The sequence below is a fragment of the Hermetia illucens genome, chromosome 2 (genome assembly GCF_905115235.1).
Source record: "Hermetia illucens chromosome 2, iHerIll2.2.curated.20191125, whole genome shotgun sequence".
In the NCBI taxonomy this organism is placed as follows: Eukaryota; Metazoa; Arthropoda; class Insecta; order Diptera; family Stratiomyidae; genus Hermetia; species Hermetia illucens.
In genome coordinates, this window is record NC_051850.1 from 155,478,928 (window position 1) to 155,501,277 (window position 22,350).

General features: G+C 42.9%; 1 protein-coding gene across 1 annotated transcript in view; it reads right to left on the reverse strand.

Annotated features, from left to right (window-relative positions):
* Positions 1-19,717, reverse strand: part of LOC119648958 — a 161,013-nt gene extending 141,296 nt beyond the window's left edge. The window contains exon 1 of the mRNA XM_038050876.1: positions 19,048-19,717. Within this exon, the coding sequence (XP_037906804.1) occupies positions 19,048-19,122 (75 nt within the window). The 5' untranslated portion in view covers positions 19,123-19,717. The remainder of the gene's footprint in view (positions 1-19,047) is intronic.
* Between the last annotated feature and the right edge of the window lie 2,633 nt (positions 19,718-22,350).

Consider the following 22,350-nt stretch of genomic DNA (forward strand, 5'->3'; position numbering starts at 1 on the left):
GATGGCGGGTAATATCACGCCCTTCACTGAGATAAAATCTCAGAGGATTTTGAGGTTCAAAGCGGAGTCCACCTGAGTTGCATCCTCTTATCGATATTATTTTTTTTTGTTATCAGTGACGCAGGCTGCCTTGTCCGGATGACGTGGAGGCGTTCTTACTCTCTCACCGGGTCATGAACCTTGGTCGAATGGCTTTGGATCTGGAAAGGGAAGCACAGGGACTGAAGATAAACACCAAGAAAACCAAGTTGGAAATTCATATTGTTCGCAATTGACACAGGATACAATAATGCAATATGGTAATATTTTCACTGGAAATACAGGGAAATGATAATGAGTGCTACAATGTTTCATATTATGAACATTTTTTATTATTTGCTTGGAAAAATTAACGCCTTATGGTAATCGTTGCATTTATTTCAACTTGTAGTGCACTTTTCATGCAGGAATGCATTCAATCCGTTCCGATAACATTCCACTGCACAGGCGATTTATGTATGTTTGCATAATCAGATTGTATAAAAATGTGCATATACAATGACATGCAACTCCCTTAAGGTCAGTAGCCATCTTCAGTCCTCAATTTCGATATTGGTACTGAAGAAACTTAAATGCAAATAATACTATGATTTTTAAGGTTTTTTTGTGAGACAAAACCTTATTAGAATCGAGTCGATGTTTGTCTGTCCGTGTGTCTTTTTTTTGCCGATCGAAGGTGGAAAGCTTCAAAAGCTACCGCAGGCTCCTGCCATACGCTTATGTGGGACTCTTACCCACTAAAACCACCTCCTTCTCCTTCCACTCTCCCCGCGGGGCTCCCATTTGGTATTACGTCGCGGGGCTGAATCAGAACTTATTCTGCGTTCGTGTTAATATTCGTGTTTCTCTCGCGTTCATTCTTTCGGCAGACTTCTTCCTGCCTAAGCTTCTTACAGATGGCTGCAATCACCTTTTCGACTTCGGTCCATATCCCCTTTGCTTTCACCATAATCTCCATCTCCATCTCCCAGTTGTAGCTTCTAATGTAGCCCTTTGGGCTTCGAATCTGGGGCAATGAAAAATATGGCGAATCATCACCTCCAAATCGATATAGATATACCTGATAGCCTCCGTGTCCGCTCAAGAATTGGGTTAGGTCGAAACCTACTCCGTCGTGGGGTCGCTCAATCCATTTCCGGATATCCCATATGATTTTGTGAGCCCAGCGGCCTTTTTCTGACTCGTCCCATTCCGCGACAGTTTCAGTTTGTGCGAACTGTCGCCGACGGGCACGAGATTCTCCGATGAGATACGTTCAATCATTAAGTCGTTGTATTTCTTTCGCCAGAATCTCAATCAGGACCATTCCTGCTATCATGCAAGCTGCTTCATTGGATATTGTTCTGTAAGCACAACATGTTCGGAGTACACTTATGCAATACGCAGCTCAAATCTTTCTCTTATTTACTATATTTTTCAGCACATCTGCCCATACTGGGGCTGCATACAGTAGGATCGAACTGACTACCTATATTTGCTTTGGGCCACCTATATTTGGTAGCATTCTCACAATCACCGCTCACCAATATCGTCCGCGAAACCAATGGAGGCCACACCAGTAGGAAGGTCTAGCAACAGTACTCCGTTATACATAATAATCCACAAGAGTGGCCCTAGGACCCTTGTGGAACTTCGCATGTCATGTGGTATAATTTCATTCCTTCATCTGATTTGCAGCACAGAATCCTGTTGATTAGGAAGTCGGCAACGGTAAGCACCAGGTACTTCGTTACGCCTAAGTTGATTAGGGACTCAAGTATCTTGCTTCATCTAGCGGAATTGAAGGCATTCTTCACATCAAGTGTAATCACTGCGCAACATTTTCCCTCGTCAAGTGTGGTCTTAGCTGTGTTAGCTACTAGAGCTGATTTTCGGAGAGACCGCCATCTTTTTCATCAATTGGAAGTAATCTGTTATAGATTACTTGTTCGAATAGATTGCCAGTATTATTTAGTAGCCAAATCGGCCTGTAGGACGAAGCTTTCCCCAAAGGTTTGTTTAGCTTGGGGACTAGTATTAATTTCTGCTTCTTCCATTGTGTAGAAAATGCTCCTTCTTTAAGGCATGTGGTGAACGCCTCGGCAAACATATTTGGAGCTATTCCCACTGCTGCCTTGAGAGCTTTATTGGGGATGCTATCCAAGCCAGGTGCTTCATTTCCCACAATTTTATCTACAGCTTCAAGGATCTCCTTTTCACTTACCAGGGTAACTTCGGCGGGGTCTATCTCGACAGTGGGAAGGTTAGCGGTATTCACATTCTGTGGGAAAAATCCGTTACTACTTCATTAAGCAGAGTAGGGCAAGAAATCGGTGGGGAGTGTTTGCCTTTGACTTCCGATGTTACTTTTATAGGCACCATCCTAGGGGTTCGTGTCAGCTTCGTTACACAGTCGTTTTTACTTTTTATTATGGCCACATGTAACTTCTTCCGAACGCTTTTGTATTCTTCATATAACTGCTCGTATCCAGATCGGTTTCTATTTCCCTGACTGCGTCTTCTGGCGTTGAGGCAGGTCTTGGGCATTCTTCGATTTCAGAATTCCACCAAAAGTTCGGAACACGCTTCTGGGATACAACATTCTTTGGCATGGAGGCGTCACATGCTCGCCGTAACTTTTCGCCGATCTGTAAAGTTTTATCTTCTACGGTTCCTTCAAGCGCTGAATTTTGCTGCAGAACTTCTTCGAAAATTTCCTTGTCAAACTTATTAACTGCCCACTTTTCAGCTCTCGCCCGAGACTATTTCATTCGTGTACTATGTATCATTTCAAAAATGATGCCTGGTGGTCGCTATATATATATTCTTTACTGACATACCACTGGAGATCTTTCGCTAAAACATCGACATCTATCACGGACCCCTTTTCTCTCTTTCGGAAAGTGTTCACGCATCCAGTGTTAGCAACTACAAGATTCAGACGAGAAAGAGCTTCAAGTAATATACGTCCTCTTGCGTTCGTTTCTCGACTGCCCCATTCTTCAGCCCATGCGTTGAAATCGCCAGTTAATGTCTTAGGGCTATGCTTGTTTGCATTCACTGCTAGCCTCTCCACTAAAGAATGGAACACCTCCCTCGTAATGCTTGGAGGCGCATAACAGCAGTTAATAGATATTCCGCCTATTTTTGCTCTAGTGAAGCCAGTCTCGAGAATCTTCGTGGTTCCTTCTAAGGCCCGATTTCCGCATGTCTATATCGCTGCTTTTCCGCTCTTATCCGCGACCCAAACTCCACTATCTAGATTTTTGTACTGTTCGCAGATAATAGTAACGTCGATTTTGTTTTCCAATATCGTCCTGAGTCGCTTGGCAATGGTTCAGGTTTAGCTGTAGAAACCTCATTTGCGCATAGTGTTGATCGCCTTCCTATACACCGGACATGTGCTGCTGCCTGTGATATGGGCGCTGTCAATGTCGATTACTTGCCTGCAGAACACACAATTGGGATTTTCTTGACAGACTTTTGCAATTACGACGCATTTACGACACAGGTCGGAACAATCGTGAACGCTAGTATATTTTTTCGCTACGTGCCCAAATTCCAAACATCTTTTCAGAGTTCTGCTCTCGTAGTCGGCAGAAGACCCAGCTAATCCGAACTTTAGTGGCGGTAATAGCCCTTTTGGCTGCTTCAAGTGTTAGACTTATGGGCGCAGTTTGTGTGCCGCCATATGCCTTCCTTAGCCGTAGAATATCTCGCTCTTGGACCGACTGTATTCCCAGCTGGGATCGGAGGGCTTGAGAAATTTCTTCCTTCGTTGTAATCTCGTCCACTCTCGTCACTTCTACTGCCTCACCCATTGACGACACGATTTTTTCCTGCAAGTCTTCTGAGTTGTTTTCACCTGGTTTAAATTCCAGCAATAGGTCACTCTTCTGCATTCGCCTTATGCGATTCACACTTTCACCTAGCTCTATTAACGAGGTGTCTGTTGTGACCTTGGGCAGAATATCAGCGTACATAAGTTCACTTTTTTTGTTATTGTTATTAGCGCATCGTCTGTCTGTCTGTCACACCCGATTTATTCCGAAACGGCTAGACCGATTGTCACGAAAATTAGTAAGAGCATGTGATCCCTTTACATGCAGCAAGTGGCGCCATTTTGTCTTAAATTTAAGGGGGACTCCCCATATATGTGAATGAAGGGTGCAAAACTTTTTTTCATAAAATCTGGTCATTAAAGGGGTCGATTAGTACTTTTCGAAACTGGTTCCATATTTAATATCGGGTGAAACATAGGGGAGTGAGGGCTCAATATATGATCATCAAAAAGTGTAACAGACTTCGTTCTTAGAACCTACCTAATCGAAAAATCTGAAAAAAGTTGCAGTGGTGCATCTCTATGAAATCTAGGCCTCAAAACACATCCGGTTCCGATATCTGCACAAATAAAGTGAATAATAATATATTTCTACATTTTAGAAATTTACCAGGAAACCCCCAGAAGTACATGGGGTTTAGTTTTTTAGTCATTTGTATATGAATATCAATTACTCCAGACATATGTGTATGTAGGTAGATAGTATATGCGTGCTAATCAAGTTTGCGGGTAGTGCCTAATTCAGATAGATATATTTGTACATTATTATCATAATAGTAGGCGATTTCAATGCGTGGGCTCTTGAATGGGGCAGCCGGATAACTAATGTGAGGGGACGTGTTCTCCTCGAAGCATGCGTGGAGCTGGACGTGGTACTGGCGAATGTTGGGTCTTCGTACACTTTTCGGGGAAGCGGCCTGGGGTCTATAGTGGACCTGACATACGTGAGTACCACTTTAGCCAGTAGAATCGCTTGGCATGTCAGTGAGGACTATATTCACAGCGACCACCAGGCAATCTGCATAGAGATCAAGGGCGGATCGAGCTCAAAAAAGAGTTTTCCCAGAATGCCGGGTGGTTGGCTGGACAGTGAAAGCTTTCGAGCGGGACACGTTTTCCGCGGTGCTCAAATTCGACATATCCCTGAATGGTACGGCTGGAGAGAAAGCCACCCAGATCACTCGATGGGTGACGGAAGCATGCGATGCTACTATGTCCAGCAGGCGATTGCTCCTCAGTAGGTAACTCAACTACTGGTGGAACAACGAAATCGCAAGTTTCGAGCCGCATGTTTTCGGGCAAGGAGGCTTTGCCAGAGGCTCAGGGGAAAACCCGGTGGCGACGGTCGAGAGGAGGCGCACAAGCAATTGCGTGGCCGCCTAAAGGAAGCCATTCGGAGGAGCAAAAAGAACTGCTTCAAACAGCTGTGCGACCATGCCGACATAAATCCTTGGGGCGAGGCTTATAGAGTGGTGATGAAAAGGCTGCGGACATCACCCCAGGTGACCTGTCCGCGCCTCCTGAAACAGATTGTTACCGCTCTGTTCCCTCACTACGAAAATAGGGGAAGGCAAATTTGGTAAACCTGGCAAAAGGTGCACTGATTTCTGGCGGGTGCTGTGTCGTGGTGGCGTTCGATATGAAAAACGCATTCAACTCGGCCAACTGGAATAGAATTAAAGGGGCGTTGGCTGACATAGGTGTCCCCGGATACTTAGCGAATTTGGTGGAAAACTACCTCTCAGAGAGGACTCTCTGGTACGGGACGGATGAGGGCCCCAAAGAGTACATTGTCACAGCCGGGGTACCACAGGGATCGGTACTTGGTCCCCTGTTGTGGAATATTATGTATAATGGGGTGCTTGCTCTTCCCGTCCCAGAGGGGACTACGATTGTCGGCTTTGCTGATGACCTAGCTGTGGTTGTCGCAGCAAAACACCCATAAGATGTTGAGGTATACGCAACGGAAACAGTGAGAGCGGTAAAGTCCTGGCTAGAAAAGGCCGGGCTGACCTTGGCGGACGCGAAAACGGAAGCGGTCTCAATAACGAACCGCAGAAAAAACAACACTGTGAAAGTGGAGGTCGGTGGACATACGGTCGTATCAAAGCCGACTATTAAGTACCTGGGGGTAATAATTGACACCAAATTGAGTTTTAGGGAACACTTAGAGTATGCATGCCAAAAGGCAGCCAGTGCCACCACGGCACTTGCAAAAATGTTGCCAAATATTGGTGGACCGAAACATTGCCGGAGGTTGGTGCTAGCCGGAGTGGCGCGCTCCATCCTGCTCTACTCGTCGTCTGTGTGGGCAGAGGCGCTTGCAAACTCTCAGAGACGGAAGCAGAAGAACTCGGTTTACCGGCGGATGGCTTTGAGGGTTTGCAGTGCTTTTAGAACCACATCAGATGTGGCAGTATTGGTGGTGGCAGGCATGATCCCGGTTGACATTCTGGCCAAAGAAATGAGTGTCCTGTACAATGCAAGCCGTATGGAGGGGCATGCACAGCGTAGAAATGCCGCAAGGTCAGAGTCGCTTGATCTCTGGCAACGCAGATGGGACGAGTCTACGAAAGGTCGGTGGACGCACAGGCTCATTCCCAACATTTGAGTGTTGCTTCAGCGAAAACATGGGGAGACCAACTACCACATTACCCAGTTCTTCACGGGACACGGTGGTTGCTACAGGCAGTATCTGCACTGCTTTGGGTTGGATGATTCTCCGAACAGTCCCAGATGCGATGGCATACTGGAGGATTCAGAGCATGTGATGTTTCACTGCCCACGATTTGCGATGGAGAGAAGGAGCTTAAACCAGGTACTGGGCAAGAGCGGGACCCCGAAGAGCTTGGTTACTGAGATGCTGGAGTCCGAGGAGAAGTGGCTTGCGGTTGGCTCCGCAATCATCCAAATGCAGGAGGAGTTTCTGAAGGAACAAAGAAGGAGGAAAGCTGCAAATAGGAGAAGGATTAGTGCCTAAGAGCAAACCTACCCCGCGAAGTAATACCTTAATGGTGGTCCCGCGGGGCTGGGGCTGGAGAGACCGGGGGTGGTTTTTAGTGGGTGTGAATCCCACATGCGCCCGCTATAGTTCCGGCGTTCGGGCGGCGGATGTGTCTTTCTAAGATTTTCCACCTCCGTGTACGCACAAAAAAGATATATTTGTACATTAAACCAGCCGTATTTAATACACGTACTATATATGTATATATGTATGCTTTTGTGCACGAAGTAATTCGGAAATATGGCTACGATCAATTTACATACGTGTATATATATGTACAGTATTCGGAAATAGGCAGTTTGTTTGTTTAGGGTGAGGATAACATCTATGGCTGCACTATGTACGTATAATTTGTATTATAGTTTGGGAAAGAATGAATGAATGACTGAATGATGAAGGAATATGTTCGATTTGTAACTATATACGGATAGAAAAATGTGCGTTGAAGTTTTTTACATAAGATGAACAAAAAACCTCTATATCCGAAACGCGAGCTTCCGGTAGGTTGTATTGACTGGTTCACTGTCTTATACTGAAGGGGATGTAGAACATCTAACAAAATGCCTAAACACACGTGAGCTAGTTGTCTGGAAAAACAATACAACCTCCAGAAGAATATTCACACAACTGAACAACTTACTTCCTAAATCATAATAATGTTCGCTCCTCACATTTTCCCAGTGTATCTCGCCCCGCAAAACATTTATCTGATTTATGTCCTGTAACAACTTCAAGCTTCATGATTTTAATGATAACAACTCTATTATGTAAGAATTATGCTGAAGGATGTCATAGGAGGAAATTGATGATTATTGTTGCGGACAGTGATAAACTTTGATAATTTGTTTAACGGAGCCAGGAATCCTGACCGGATAAATTTTAAGTACTTCCGGACAGTATCATTAACAATATTAACGAATTTACGAGAAAAATATTTTCATGATTTTTACATGGCGTCAACAGCCGCAAAGTTTTCATGGAATTTCGATGTCCATAAATCACAATATAGCTGGATTTTTCTCCTCGTGAAATTCACAAACTTATGGACTGATTGATGGAAAACAGCATGAAATTTAATCTGCGTCTATGCCTTTTTACGCTGTCGAGTCTTCCAAACAGAATTTAAATGAAAATCAGATAAGTTTGTCAGATGTAAAAGAGGACAAAAAAAAACTTTTCAGTTGTAGCCATAAATTGGTAAGGAAGGTACCTTAGGGAAATCTAGGCTATGACAAATCTGAATTTCCATTGAAATTACATTTTCAATGCAAAATCTGAACCTTTCAAATATGAATACCCCAATCTTATGAATTTTGAAAGGAATTAGTTGAGATCTCATTCAAAAAAATATTTTCATTGCCTAATCTATAAAGCAGTTGGGATTTCACCTACTTTTCATAAAGACATTTTTTCTCCCTATTTGAATGCGGAAAAGGATGTCGAAATCAATAAATACTTAAACTAGGAAGAGTGTTATCGAATTCCACAACAGTTTTTCCATCCGTTTCATAAAAGGGTGGCTCTATATATATATTATACAAGGTGATGGTAGTACACTTCGTTCTTGGGTAGAAACATTGCCGAAGTTTCGCAGAAAGCTGTTATGTTTAATCTAGATATATAAAATCGAATTGAACCTGGAATTATAATACATAGAAAAATAATCCTTTCTCGTTGGTACCATGATTCCATTGATTTGTGTCCCGTCAACTTGTTTGAATTTTCTATAAATTTGAATGCGAAATTCTCCTTGCGCTAGTTAACAAATTAGCCCAAATTAAATAGACAGGCCAAGGTAGGGGGACTGATTGTTTCAGGATTGGAAGGAAGGGTTTTTGGTCAGCATACACTCAATGCCGGACTGGGCCAATTGAAGAAAAATTTCCCTTCACTTTCCAAAAAATGGCTACAACGCAAATGTGCAGTGTGATAACCTTCTTCTTGAGTCTTAAACTCAGCCGAAGCAAATTGGTCCAACATGAATTATATTTCTTGTTTCGTATATAACATTATATAAATACACATATTTTACCGTCACTGAAAAATGGGAGTGTCATCCCAGCTGCGTACGAATAGGAAAACCCTGTTAGTCGCGGTTTGTGTTAGTGAAAAGGCGCGTCGGCAATGGTAGGTCGAAGCGCAATATGGACGATAGATCCTTATTGCCCTAGGAGTTGGATTCTGGCCCTGAAAAGATCCAACCCCCTGGGGATAGTGAGGAAAACGAATGTTCAAGCACTACCGAAAGCCCTGGTACGACCCCCAGTAATGGCTTCGAAATGGAGGCTGACGTCTCCGAGGAAGAAGAAGAGGTCGTTACGTTGAGGCCGCAAGTCCACCACTTCCCGAGAGCCCTCAGGAAGATGACGAGCCGGTCCAGTATGAACGGCTCGCATCTCTTTGGAGCAACCCTAATGACAAACCATCAACCCATAAGGACCGGGAACAGCGGTTCGATCCTTGACAAATGATCTCCAACTACCAACATCTGGAAATAATTCGTAAGGAGAACGCCGGTTGCCATGAGAACTAAGAAGAGCTCACTGTCATTCAAAGTAACCGCAGCCGCTCAACAGTACACAATCTACATCCTTCATCGGTCCAGTTCACTCGCTCTGAAGATTCTAACACATGTTTCGATTAACTCCAATCAACACCCAACCAAGATTTCCATCAGTCAACCTCAATCGACATCAATCAACACTAATTCAAAGGGGGCAAGTCGGAAAAAATTCCCTGCCCTCATTATTCGCGCGGATCCTGCTAGAACCACAATTATTATAAACAAACTAATCTTAGCTATCCCAAACAACTTGACCCCAAAAAAAAACTCCATCCACTTAACTCATATGTTCGGAATGGAATGATCGCCTCATGCAAAACGGTCTCATATTGTATCTGAATAAAACTGAATTTTTGACAACAGATCCCTATGAAACAGGCACAATCAGTGCCAGCGGCAGTGACCTGCCCAGAACTGAGCGATTTAAATACCTCGGGTCAACGCTATCAGCCAATGGAGAGCTGCGTTATGAAATTGCTTCATACATTAACGCAACTTGGATGAATTGGCGTTCCACAATTGGTATTCATTGTGATCGACGTATCAACGAACGTCTCACATCGAAAATTTACCGCAATGTCGTCCGCCCTGTTGCTCTCTATGGTTCTGAGAGTTGGCCGACTTTAAAAGACAAGGAACGGCATCTTGCGGTAATGGAGACGTCACACGTTTTCATCACATACAAAATTTGGATATCCGTGATCGATATTAGATTGCACCGATGCAACTAAGCGATTTAAATATCGCGAATCAACCTTATCGGCCATTGGTAGACTGCGTTATGAAATTGCTTCACCCATGAGCGCAACTTTGATGAAGTGGCGTTCCACAATAGCGTTCATTGTGACCGACGTATCAACGAACGTCTCATGTCTAAAATTTACCGCAGTGTCGTCCGCCGTATCGCCCTCTATGGTTCGTAAAGCCCCGATCAACTCTAGCTTCGTCCGATTCCCCTTAGCTTTCTATGATTTCAACTTGCTCTTGACACAAAGCAGCGGTAGACAGACCTCCGCTTGAGCCGATGATATTACTGTATACTATTGCTGCGTAAGCTGATTCGAAGACAAAGCAGAATCCGTGTAGCTCACAGTAATGCCCTTTGACATAATAAATCTATGGGGAATTCGGATGGTTTGCAGGCAGAAGTCCGGCTCCAAACATTTCCAATGGGTCAAAATTTCTTTTGTGGGGATTTCGTCCCAATCCATACCTAACTACTTAAATGTTCGTTTAAGAAAATTTGGTGTAATCCTCATCCGTGCCGCCCATTGTAGGGGGTAGAATGTCCCGGCAATATTTATACCCGTTGAAAATCCTAGTGGCAGGGCTGCATCATAATCACCATGGATATCATTTCAATATCATAAAAAACTACGATTCCATGTTTCTCCACTTAAGCAGGACTTGTACCAAGTTATCTTGGAGTTTTAAACTGACCCCCGTTGGTTGTACGGCAGAGACGTTAAATATTGACCGAACCTTTGTGGTATATGTTAGCTCTCCAACTTGATAACTTGGTGGGGAGCAGATAATACGCTTCCCGATTTTTTTTGAACAGTTTTTCTTTATTCTAACGACGAAATCTATGAGCGATACCCCGACCGCCTGGTTGTGGATTAAATCCGGCTTAATCCGTATGGATGAGGAAGATCCAGCCCGAAAAGTCTATAAGGGGGTAGTATCTTCGGTAGAAAAAGCAAATTAGGCAGACCCTGCCTGAGATGGAGGGATGGCGTAACTGAGGACGCCAGATAACTTTTGGGGGTATCGAATTTGAGGATTGCAGCGCAAAACCAGGATGTCTGCAGTTCCTTATTAAGGCAGGCCCAGATCGGATACCGATTCTTGCACCGTTGATGCTGATGATGTTGATATATTCATTCTTCAGCATAGAGCATGGCGCCCACCCGGTGTTAGTTTTCAATAAGATTATGTTTGAGTTTCTTTATCGACATATTTAGTGTTATGCAAAGGATTAGCTTATCCATCCATGGCCTCCGGAAGTAGAACAAAATCGAGAGGCTGTGCTCAACCATTGCGACGCAAATGCATTTTCAATTGTTGCACTCAAGGTGGGGACATTTCTCCAGAATCTTAACGGTCACCCACTTCTTACCCCACTCAGAAAAATTTCAGGTGCCCAGAATTTACGAACAAGTGGAGTTGGGAACTTTGTAAAGGCTGTAAGGGGTGGACAGATAAGCTGAACAGTTTCATTGATTTGGCACGTTGATGGTGACGTACGTTATGCGATATACGGAGACCAAATTGTTGCTATTTGTGGTAGTTTTTGTTTTCCTTACCACATTAGTGGAATTCCTTTTGTCATGGCATACACCACCCTGCACTTGTTGCACTGCTCTCAACATCTTATATCAGTTCATTCCTACCATAGATTAAAGTCAATGATCATCTACGTCCTTGGTGTCCAAGTTCCTTTCATCTGGGCAGCAAGAAGTAGTGAATTTAGAGGGTCAACACTTTATTCCCCCGTGGGCAAACCTAATAGTGACATGCTAGCGAAGGTAAGTAACAACCAGATGATAGTCCCTTTTGAAGCCAGTTTGGACCTAATTTGTTACACACATTTAAATCTACTGCTGATTGCAATATGGTCGATCTGATTAGAAGCTCTTTGCCGGTAAGTCGATGATTCAGATCAACCACTACTATCACAATTTCACCTTTTGGAAGCCTCTGTGCAACTGCATGTATTTGCTTACAGAAAGCATCCTTCTTGCTTATATCGGAAATCTCCTTTAGTGCGTAATACTGAAGAATTTAACCCGGCGGGAATATGGCAGTCAAGTGTTGGCCCACTATAAAAGACAATGAACGATACATCGCGATAGTGGTTAAGTTGGGCAAGCGGCGTAGCACTCTATGACCACGTTCGAATTGAGGATACACATGATCGATATGGGATTGTACCGATCGTGCAAAATTGCGAGAGAGGTGCCTTCAATGGTATGGCCAAGTAATTCGCGCTGTGGGATCTGGCTTGGCCACATTGATTTGAACATCGAAGTTGATGGGAAAAGAGTAAAAAGGCGACTGAAACAACGGTGATTTGATACGCTGAATGGTGATTTGAAAGCCTCGTAACTGCATCCAGATCCAGCCTTTATACCCGTATATATATATATACATATATATGGTTGCCATTCACCCTAGTGCGTCAATTCCACCTACGTGCCATCGTTTGCGGTTATCGGAAATGTCCATCTGATCGCTCCATGACTTCCCGAGACGCTCGCACTCCTTCAAATGCCCAAGGTAACGTGGCCCGCTCCCTGCCATCACAAACATAATAGTTGCAAACATAAAAGCTTGATCGACAGAGACCAGGCTGATTTTCCCTTCGAATCCTTTTGAATCAACAGCCTACACATTATTTTGGAACAGTGCGTGGACTTTAGATCTTTACTGCATCTGCACTGCTTGGATTTTGAAAAACTTCTCGATAACAGGGAGTGTATCTGGAGTGCTAATAGCTATTATCAGAGCGAAATATGATGGCGGGTAATATCACGCCCTTCACTGAGATAAAATCTCAGAGGATTTTGAGGTTCAAAGCGGAGTCCACCTGAGTTGCATCCTCTTATCGATATTATTTTTTTTTGTTATCAGTGACGCAGGCTGCCTTGTCCGGATGACGTGGAGGCGTTCTTACTCTCTCACCGGGTCATGAACCTTGGTCGAATGGCTTTGGATCTGGAAAGGGAAGCACAGGGACTGAAGATAAACACCAAGAAAACCAAGTTTCTCAGTCTGACGAGTCATCATACTTTTTCTGTTTCTAATAATGTCAAGAGTATCAAAGGCGTCAATCGATTTGTATATCTAGGAAGCGTGGTTTCTGGTGACAGTCGCATCGAACTGGATGTTTTCCAAGGCATTAACTGCGCCGCATCCGCTTTCGTTGCCTTGTCTAAAATCTGGACCTTATAGCAGGGTCTGCGCTAGAACAATGTGTCACCAATAACGAGGCGGTGAAATGTGCAGAAATCCACGAACCACCCACCATTATCGCTACAGTCGCCAAGAATCTGTTTCCCCAAGGTATTACCAGATCCCACCTTGGTATTCAAATCAGCCTTCACGATCACAATGTCCCCATTACGAGGCCTCGCCTCAACGGCGTTTAATTGCTCATAGAAAGCATCTTTCTCCACTATATCGGCAATCTCGGTTGATGCATAGCATTGTACTTTGTACACCACTTGGCTTTCCAAAGTAAAAAGTACATTGCCGGGAAAGAGAAGTACTCTCCAGAGTCCCACCATCTTACTTGGCTTAGGCCCAGAATGTATAGTTTATATCGCTGGAATTCCCGCTCAAGTTGGAGAAAGCGAGTATTCTGAGGACCCTCGGTGCCGTTATAGAGGAGAAACCAATCTTAGTGCGTTTTCGATAGCCAAAGATCTTCGACCTGAGGTCAGTTCCTGCCCGAGGCGTTTTTGAGTTTTCGGTAGCAATAGGACAAGCAAGGAAGACTTTGAGTGTTTTCTGAACCCCAATTCACAGGCATGACTTATTTTAGAAAGCAGGATATGATTTCCAGAGATACGAAGGAACATGTTGAAAAAAAATTTTAATTCCAAATAGTCCTTCACTAATTTGTTAAAAGACTCCTTGATTAAATCCCTCCATCCTAGACTACAGTGTATTTTTTTTAAGTTTGTTCGATAACAACAAGACTAGTATTTTTCATTCAGAATCCAAATTAACAATGCCCGGTATCCTTTGTGTTTTTTCAATTATATTCGTCGGTCCCAATTATCTGAGAAAAATAAGAGGTCAAGATAATTTCGGGAATTGTAGATATTCCCCGCTGTGCGTAGACAAGGTGACCGAATTAAGAAGGCTTATTTGAAGTTAAGGCGATTTTTTTGAGTGCCTAAGAAATACTAAAAGGGATTTGTTATTTTTGTAAAGTATTATCTTTCAACGTGTATTTCAAACACAAAAACAGAAGTGGAAATCCTATTTGAAATAGAATAACAACTGAAAATAAAAAAGATTGATTTTTTTGCGCTTAGCTTATAAGGAATTGAAACGAGTTGCCTTTGATAACGAAAGAGGGTCAACCATATTGAATGAATGAAGAAAGAAAATGTCCTGTCATGAAAGTATTAAATAGCTAATAAGATTTGAAAGTCAATTTCCAAAGAAGGTTCCTCGAATTTGTTCCAGGATTAATTAAATTAGAGGAAGGATGTTCCCTATATTGATGCAGCTATAAGTTCACTATGTGCCCATCATTTCTTCGAGACAAAAGCAAACATGTCGGGAAACTGGAAGCTTGACGCTTCAGGTATAAACGGTTTTGTCTTTCCCTATGTGAGAAGCATAACGCAGTTCTGAGAGCATTGACTCGAGATATTAAAATTGCTCCGTTTTGTCAGCTCCAATAACCTGCCCAGACCTGACCAAATTAAATATCTCGGATCAATGTTATCGGCAAATGGAGAACTGCGTTATGAAATTGCTTTACGCGTTAACACAACCTGGATGAAGTGGCGTTCCACAACTGGTATTCTTTGTGATCGACGTATCAACGAACGTCTCAAATGGAAACTTTACCGCAATGCCGTCCATCCTGTCGCTTTCTATGGTTCTGAGTGTTGGCCGACTAAAAAAGACAATGAACAGCGTCTTGCGTTAATGGAGACGAAGATGTTACGTTGGACTAGTGGCGTGACACGTTTTGATAACGTTCGAAATGAGGATATCCGCGATCAATATGGGGTTGCACCAATCGTGGAAAAACTGCGTGTGAGGTTTTTTCGATGGTATGGCCACGTAACTCGTGCTAACGAGAATTCACTTGCCAATAATCGCTCTGGCCGGCCGAAACAACCGTGGCTTGATACCCTGGATGGGGATTTAAAAGCCTCAAGATTACATCCAGATCAGGCGTTTGATAAAATAAAATGGCGAAACCAATCACGACAAGCCAAGCCCGCTTGTGAATGGGACAAAGGCTGAAGAAAAAGAAGAAGATATGAGGAGCTACGTGCATAACAGCTCCGTGTCACAAAGTTAAGTATCCATTGCCCTCTAGTTTTTAGAAAGCGATTTAAATAGATCATTTGATGGAAAGCCCTGTATTGATAATAGTCAACCTCATACGCTTCACACTCCGAGTTTAATATTATTAGCAAATGCGAAGAATTTAACCGACACCAGATATAAACAAGTCGGGAAACCGGAAGCTGGGCGCTTCAGGTATGAAAGGTTTTGTTCGCTTCTTATGTAAGTATAATATATTTGAGTGTAGAAATATCCCACTTGTACGTAGCCCGTTATGTACATGCATTTAGCATGTCAGATTTAGTATTTCGGGCTGTAAATTTACACGGTGAAGAAAATTTTGAGCTACTGTAACTTTGTTAATAATAGTATGATTTTGATCAAACTTGGGGATAATATGCTTCATATTATATTTTATACCACTACCAACCTTTATAACTCTGAGATAAAGTTAAGGGAGTTTTACTCAATTTTCCCAAAAATATGGTAATACACTATTATTAACTTAATTTGAACAGATATCGATATGGAGAGTATTTTGACGCCTGGGCACCATATAGAGGCAGCTTCATGAGTTTTTTCAGATTTTTCGGTTAGGTAGTATCTGAGAATGGGTCCTTTAAAGAAGTCATCAGTTACTACCCCTCTCACTCCCCTTTCTAACAAATATCAAAACTAAGACCGGCTTCGAAAAGTGCTAATCAAGGCCTTTCATTTTATAACCCACATGATTTTATTCGGTGAAAAAAAAAAATGTACACCCCCCTTTTACACGTATGAAGAGTTTGCAAACAAAACAAAAAGGGCTGGGGAGAAATAGATTCTTCGTGAATGGAATTTTAATCTTTTACTCGAATGTCAATTATTCTCTTTAATTAAGACATCAGTCATCTGTTCATCGACTTTAAAGCCGTCTATGATAGCATAGCCAGGGTAAAACTTTACACGGTCATGACAATTCGATATCCTAACGAAATTAATAAGACTGACTAGGCTGACCCTGACCAATGTGCGAGGGCAGATAAACAACGGTCTGAGATAAGGGGATACCCTATCATGCGTCCTCTTCAACCTGGCCCTCGAGAAAGTGATCTGTGACGCTGGGGTAAATGCAAGAGGTACGATCCGCTTTAAGTCCACCCAGCTACTGGTCTATGCTGACGATATCGACACCATGGGAAGAACGACCCGAGACGTAGAAACTGCCTTCATCTAGATGGAGCAGGCGGGGCGAGATCTTGGGCTGCACATCAATGAAGGCACGACAAAGTATGTAGTAGCAACGTCAGCACCAAAAACCAACCAACCAACAACATCACACCGCACTGGTCAAATGGGAAAAATAAAGATAGACTACAACTTTGAGACCGTTGATAATTTCTCGTATCTAGGGTCAAAAATCACAACCGATAACAGCCACGATGTTGAAATCCATGCACGGTTGTTGGCAGTCAACAGAGTCTATTTTAGCTTACAAAAACTGTTCCGCTCGAAGCGTCTTACCATAGGGTCAAAACTTTTACTGTACAAGACAATGATCTTGCCAGTCCTCATGTATTCCTCGGAGACTTGGGTTTTTATCAAGAAAAATTGCGAACTTTTGGGCGCGTTCGAGAGGAGAATCCTCCGAAGAATTTTTGGCCCCTACATGAGGATGGATGATTCCGTAATCTACATAACGACGAAATCTATGAGCGATACCATGACCGTCAACTTGTGGATAAAATCCGACCCAATAGGTTACGGTGGGCGGGTCACTTAATCCGTATGGATGAGGATGATCCAGTCCGGAAAGTGTATAAGGGCAATATCTATGGTAGAAAAAGAAGACGAAGCAGACCCTGACTGAGATGGAGCGATGGCGTAGGTCAGGACGCCAGACAGCTTTTAGGGATATCGAATTGGTGGACCTCGGCGCAAAACCGGGATGTCTGGAGTTACTTATCAAGGCAGGCCTAGACCGGATACCGGTTGCGCCGTTGATGATGATGAATTATGACGTCTAAACGTACGAAATTGATAAGTTTGAGCTGCTATAACTTTGACACTAATAGTTGCATTTTCATTTGACATGCATATGCACGATAATGCCCTCTATGTCGGTGCAATTTAGTACTCCTAGGATGAATTTAAGGAGGGGGGGGGGGTTTTCAGCCAATTTCTAAAAGTTGGTAATATACTATTAGTAAGTTTATTTGAGCAGATATGTGAATGGGACATATTTTGACGCCTAGATTTCATCTAAGCGCACTTTCCTGATTTTTTTTTTTTTGGATTTTTGGGATGGGTAGTTTCTGAAAATGAGTCTTGCCTCATTTTAAGCGCGTACATTTTGAGTCCTTACTCACGCACATGCAATCCACGCCAGAAATAATATCAGTTTCGGAAAGTACAAATTGAGAGCTTTCATTTGATACCCAACTCGACCATATCCGATGATTCTTTTTTAAATACCCCTTTTGCATGTATGGGGAGCCCCCCTTTAGACTCCAACTAGATTCGACAGCACCCTGTAAAACTTCTTCTGAATTCCTGATCCTATTATACCCCATCCAGCAGCACAAAGTTATTGCATTAACATCGCCCATAAACTCATAAATCTCCCATTTCCTTTATTTGCACCACAATAGCTGAAAACATCGTCTAGCCAGAAATAATTCGTGAGTACTTTGAACTTTTTATTAGTATTCTGTCATACTGACCCATATTCGTAGCTTTCTAAGTTCTAGATAACTTTTCTCCCAAATTTAATAAAAACTGTTTCCATTCGAAAACTTATTACAATTCTCGTTAAGGATAAATTCTTGGCGAATAGCAATGAATAGAGTTTACTGGTACTTACATGTGCCAAGTTCCAAACAACAACTGCTACTCAGCAATATCGTGATATTGCACAATTTCCCCTAGGGAATTGCTTGCTTGTTGCTTCAAGGACTAAGCAACCTGCATGAAATGTTTCCTCTGAAATTGAATTTCAAACTTGCTAGTTGGAATCTATAACATCCTTTTAAGTGCTAGCGTTCTTTCAACCAGCTTCAATATTATTCACTTTAAAATGCGGGGGACCGAAAAGTGGACTTATGACAATATGAGGGATAAAAATTTGATAAGATAAAGTAGGATCTGAGTTGGTTAATATAGCTCATGAATACTCCATAAAATTCCCTCAATTTATGTAAGAGATTCTAAAGTCCCAATTCTCAAGAAATCGGATTTATACCTGAATAAATCCCCTGCAGAATAGGGACCCTCGTCAAAGCAATATACATTGATGCTGTCGACAATATCAATACACATTCAACATAATTCCCATTTTGATTTCAGGATATAAATTTCATCTAACATTCTCCAGGATAGCCAAGCTTGTCCGCCCCTTTTGCAACAAACAATTCATGAATATGTACATGCACATTTCGATGTTCATAACACTCGTATATGTTGTGTTTGACCTTATTATGGAAATTATTGGCATCTCGGAAAAGCAGAGCACTTAAAGCATAACTCGCCTCCTTAATGCAGAAAATATATGTGCGATACGCATAAGTGTAATATGTTTTCTATGTATTATCGAAATATCCATACCATAGCGTACACAGCACTAGCATAGCTCCCCTTTCGCACGGATTTCCAAAAACAGCATGAATGTAGGATAGCCATATCCGCAGCTCCGTCAGTTGGTACTCCGCTACTCCTTTATACTTGCAAGAGCACGGAAATTCGTTTAGCTCTATTACGCTGGACACTCAGGGGTGTCGTATCAAAACAACACCATTTCACGCCCTCACCGAACATAAAAAACTATCACATTATCACGTCTAGGAAATGGATAGGATCCCTTTCATCGTCCGCACCACAAACAATTCCGGAAAAGCCACAATATTCACGCTTTGCTTTCACTACTTTCCACTTTCACTTGCCGCGAAAAGCAAAAAAAAAGTATCAAGGACGTGCAGACACGTGAAATCGTCAATTTATTGACCCGGCCGGCACAGAACAATAGAATACTCCACTAGCTCTACTCGTAACTGGGTTAAGGGATTCCCCCAAAGCAATCTTGGGCGGAAAATAGTCCGACTAATTGGGTAGGATGGGACGTCTCCTTGTCTGCTGCTCTGTATGGTATATATATCAGGGAGCCTAGCGCATAGCCTTCTAGCCGAAAAGGAAGATGGAATCGAACTTATCATGTAGAAATTCGACAATAAACTGATTTCCTTGGACCGAGGACATCGCTTTTAGTATTCTGTACTACGATCTATCGGACCACGCTTCAACTGAAGGTAAACATGCAGTCGCATCTGGTCTATCAGAATATTCTTGAAAACTTTTGGGATGTAGTAAGCTTTCTGGAGAATACGGACATGCGCAATGAGTACCGGAGTTCTCCTTCTTGTATTCCATAGTTGGATTCTCGTATCAAGAAAAACACCAGTCGATTTTCCTAATTTCCACAGCTAGAGTAGATGGTACTGAAAGAAATGGAAGCTGTTATCCTTTCCAATAAAATAAAATCAAATAAAGAAAGTCTCAAGTAACAGTAGCTTGGCGTACTACCAATAATGCTAAACTCAGAGACTTCGTTTTGATTTTGATATGAAAAAAAGTGGGAAATTTATTAGAAAATAAAGAAGTCAAAAACTAGAATTTTTGCTCAAGTGTTGTGCAGCAAATTTACATGATAGAGACAATCTCGAGCTACTACAGCCTTCACTATCATAGTAGCATTTCCACCACTCCCTCGCCGATTACCTACCTTGCCATGGTGAGGGAGCTCAGTAAGGAAGATACTCTAGGGAACAAAAGTTGACACCTGAAATCAAGAGGTAATCAAATCCCTAAGCCAAGGTGTGACTCCCGCACGAGCGCTGAATGGGGTTAAGATGTGACCGTGAACAGTGAACTCTGTGTAGCAGGCAACCCCAGTTTCACTTGCTTTGTTTCGGCAAAAAGGGCTCCGTCGAGATCAACTTACCCTCCCCCGATAAAACGGAGGCCATGGCAGCCCATGAGAAACTAAAAAACAAAAGACCTTTAAACAAAGTAAAAGTAAACTTCGATCGTGACGATCCGACCCCAAATGAAGGGGGAACTCTAAGCTCATCGATGGAGAATCTGAATGTAGACTCAGATTCTGCATTTACCCAAGTCGGAACAAATCTCATTGGGACCCAGCCCTTAATAGACGAGCCGAAGCAGACCCCTCCTGTCAGCACTCCTGACCCCGGCACTAATCGGCGCCACCGGCTGAGGTTAAAGTCTTGCCCATGGGTAAGCATCTGTCCTCGGACAGCAAACAGCCTTTGGGCAAACTACCTCCGGGAAAATCACAAACTACGGGCTGCACCAAGGCAGCAAAGAGGGTTCGGCCGGCAACAGCAAAACCTTTATTTGTAACCAAGAATATTAAAGCCAATGGATGGATCTTGTATGACGACACCGATCCATCCGATTATGATATTGAGCAGTGCGAAAAGCTTGGGAAGAAACTCATCCTAGCTGTAAGCACTGCATCCTGGCAAAGCATTAAGCTTCGCTTTGAGTCGATAGGTATATTCTGTAAAATGTTACGGCTAGACTTTTTTGACGAAAACACGAACTTCGTCTGTCGGCGGAAACAGCCCAAAAAGCAGCAAGTGAGTGCTAAAAGTGTAAGTGCTCACAAAGTGTCAAGTGTCAATGTATCCTCTGCTAGTGTCTTAAAACCAAAAAAGAGAAAATGCCTCCAATTACGGTATATAATATTAATGTCCCACTACTTAAAGCCCTTAACGACAAAGACATAAACGCGACCCTAATAACAAGAGGGGTGATAGATCCCTCATTTTTGCAGAGTGTACAGAGGACCATGATAAAATTTGGTTGGCTCATCAAAGAGCAAGGGCCCACAAGAACCCCTAGATCCCTTAGAATCATCCGCGGTCTCCACAGGGAAGCTGACCCTGAAGAAATTATGGCCGAACTCACCTCAGAGTACCTGATCGAACTGAAAGTTTGTTCGGTTGCAAATTTTGCGACTAAACAAGATAAGGCCCTCCACAGGGACAATCTCCCACTTCCTATAAAATCTCAATCTGGACTTTTTATAGCCAACTTTCAGCCCTCCCAAGAGCTAAAGTTTTCAAGGTGAAGTACATCCTTCATCAGAAGATTACCATCGGAAAGGTCAAACCAGTGGAGAAAGTGCAGTGTTACAGAAACCAAAACTTCGGACACATCTTCCAAAATTGCACGATAGTGCACGGATGCGTTAAATGCGCAAAAAGGCATCCTTGTGGGGGATGCTCAAAACCCACGATGGAAGTTCCGCACTGCTGCATATGCGGCCAAACTGGGAACCCTGCAAGTTTTCGTGAGTGTCCAGTTTATAAAGAAACGGTAGCCAGACAGGAAGCTGCCAAAGCCGGAAGACGACTGAGAAATATTTAGTCAAGCAAACATTGACTCAACTTTCACAGAATTTGACCATCCCAGGCGTGTGATATGCTCAAGCTGCTAAGAAATCTCTTCTCAAAGCAGCGAATCAAGCAAACGCAAAACAACCAAATAAAGGTTTCCGAGAATCGGTTGAAGCTCATGTTTCTGCGCCCAACAACGAGTAGCGGCAATTTGTTGCGATTAAACTTATCCTTAACTTATGGAATTAAGTATTATCATATTCAACTCCACGTGCCTGATCTCATACGCCCAACGTGTCACCATCATCATCAACCAGTATCCGGTCTAGGCCTGCCTTCGTAAGGAACTCCAGACATCCCCGTCTTGCGCCGAAGTCCCCCAATTGATATCCCTAAAAGTTATATTCCGTCTTGATCTACGTCATCGCTCCATCTCAGGCAGGATCTGCCTCGTCTTTTCTTTCTACCACAGATATTGCCCTTACAGGCT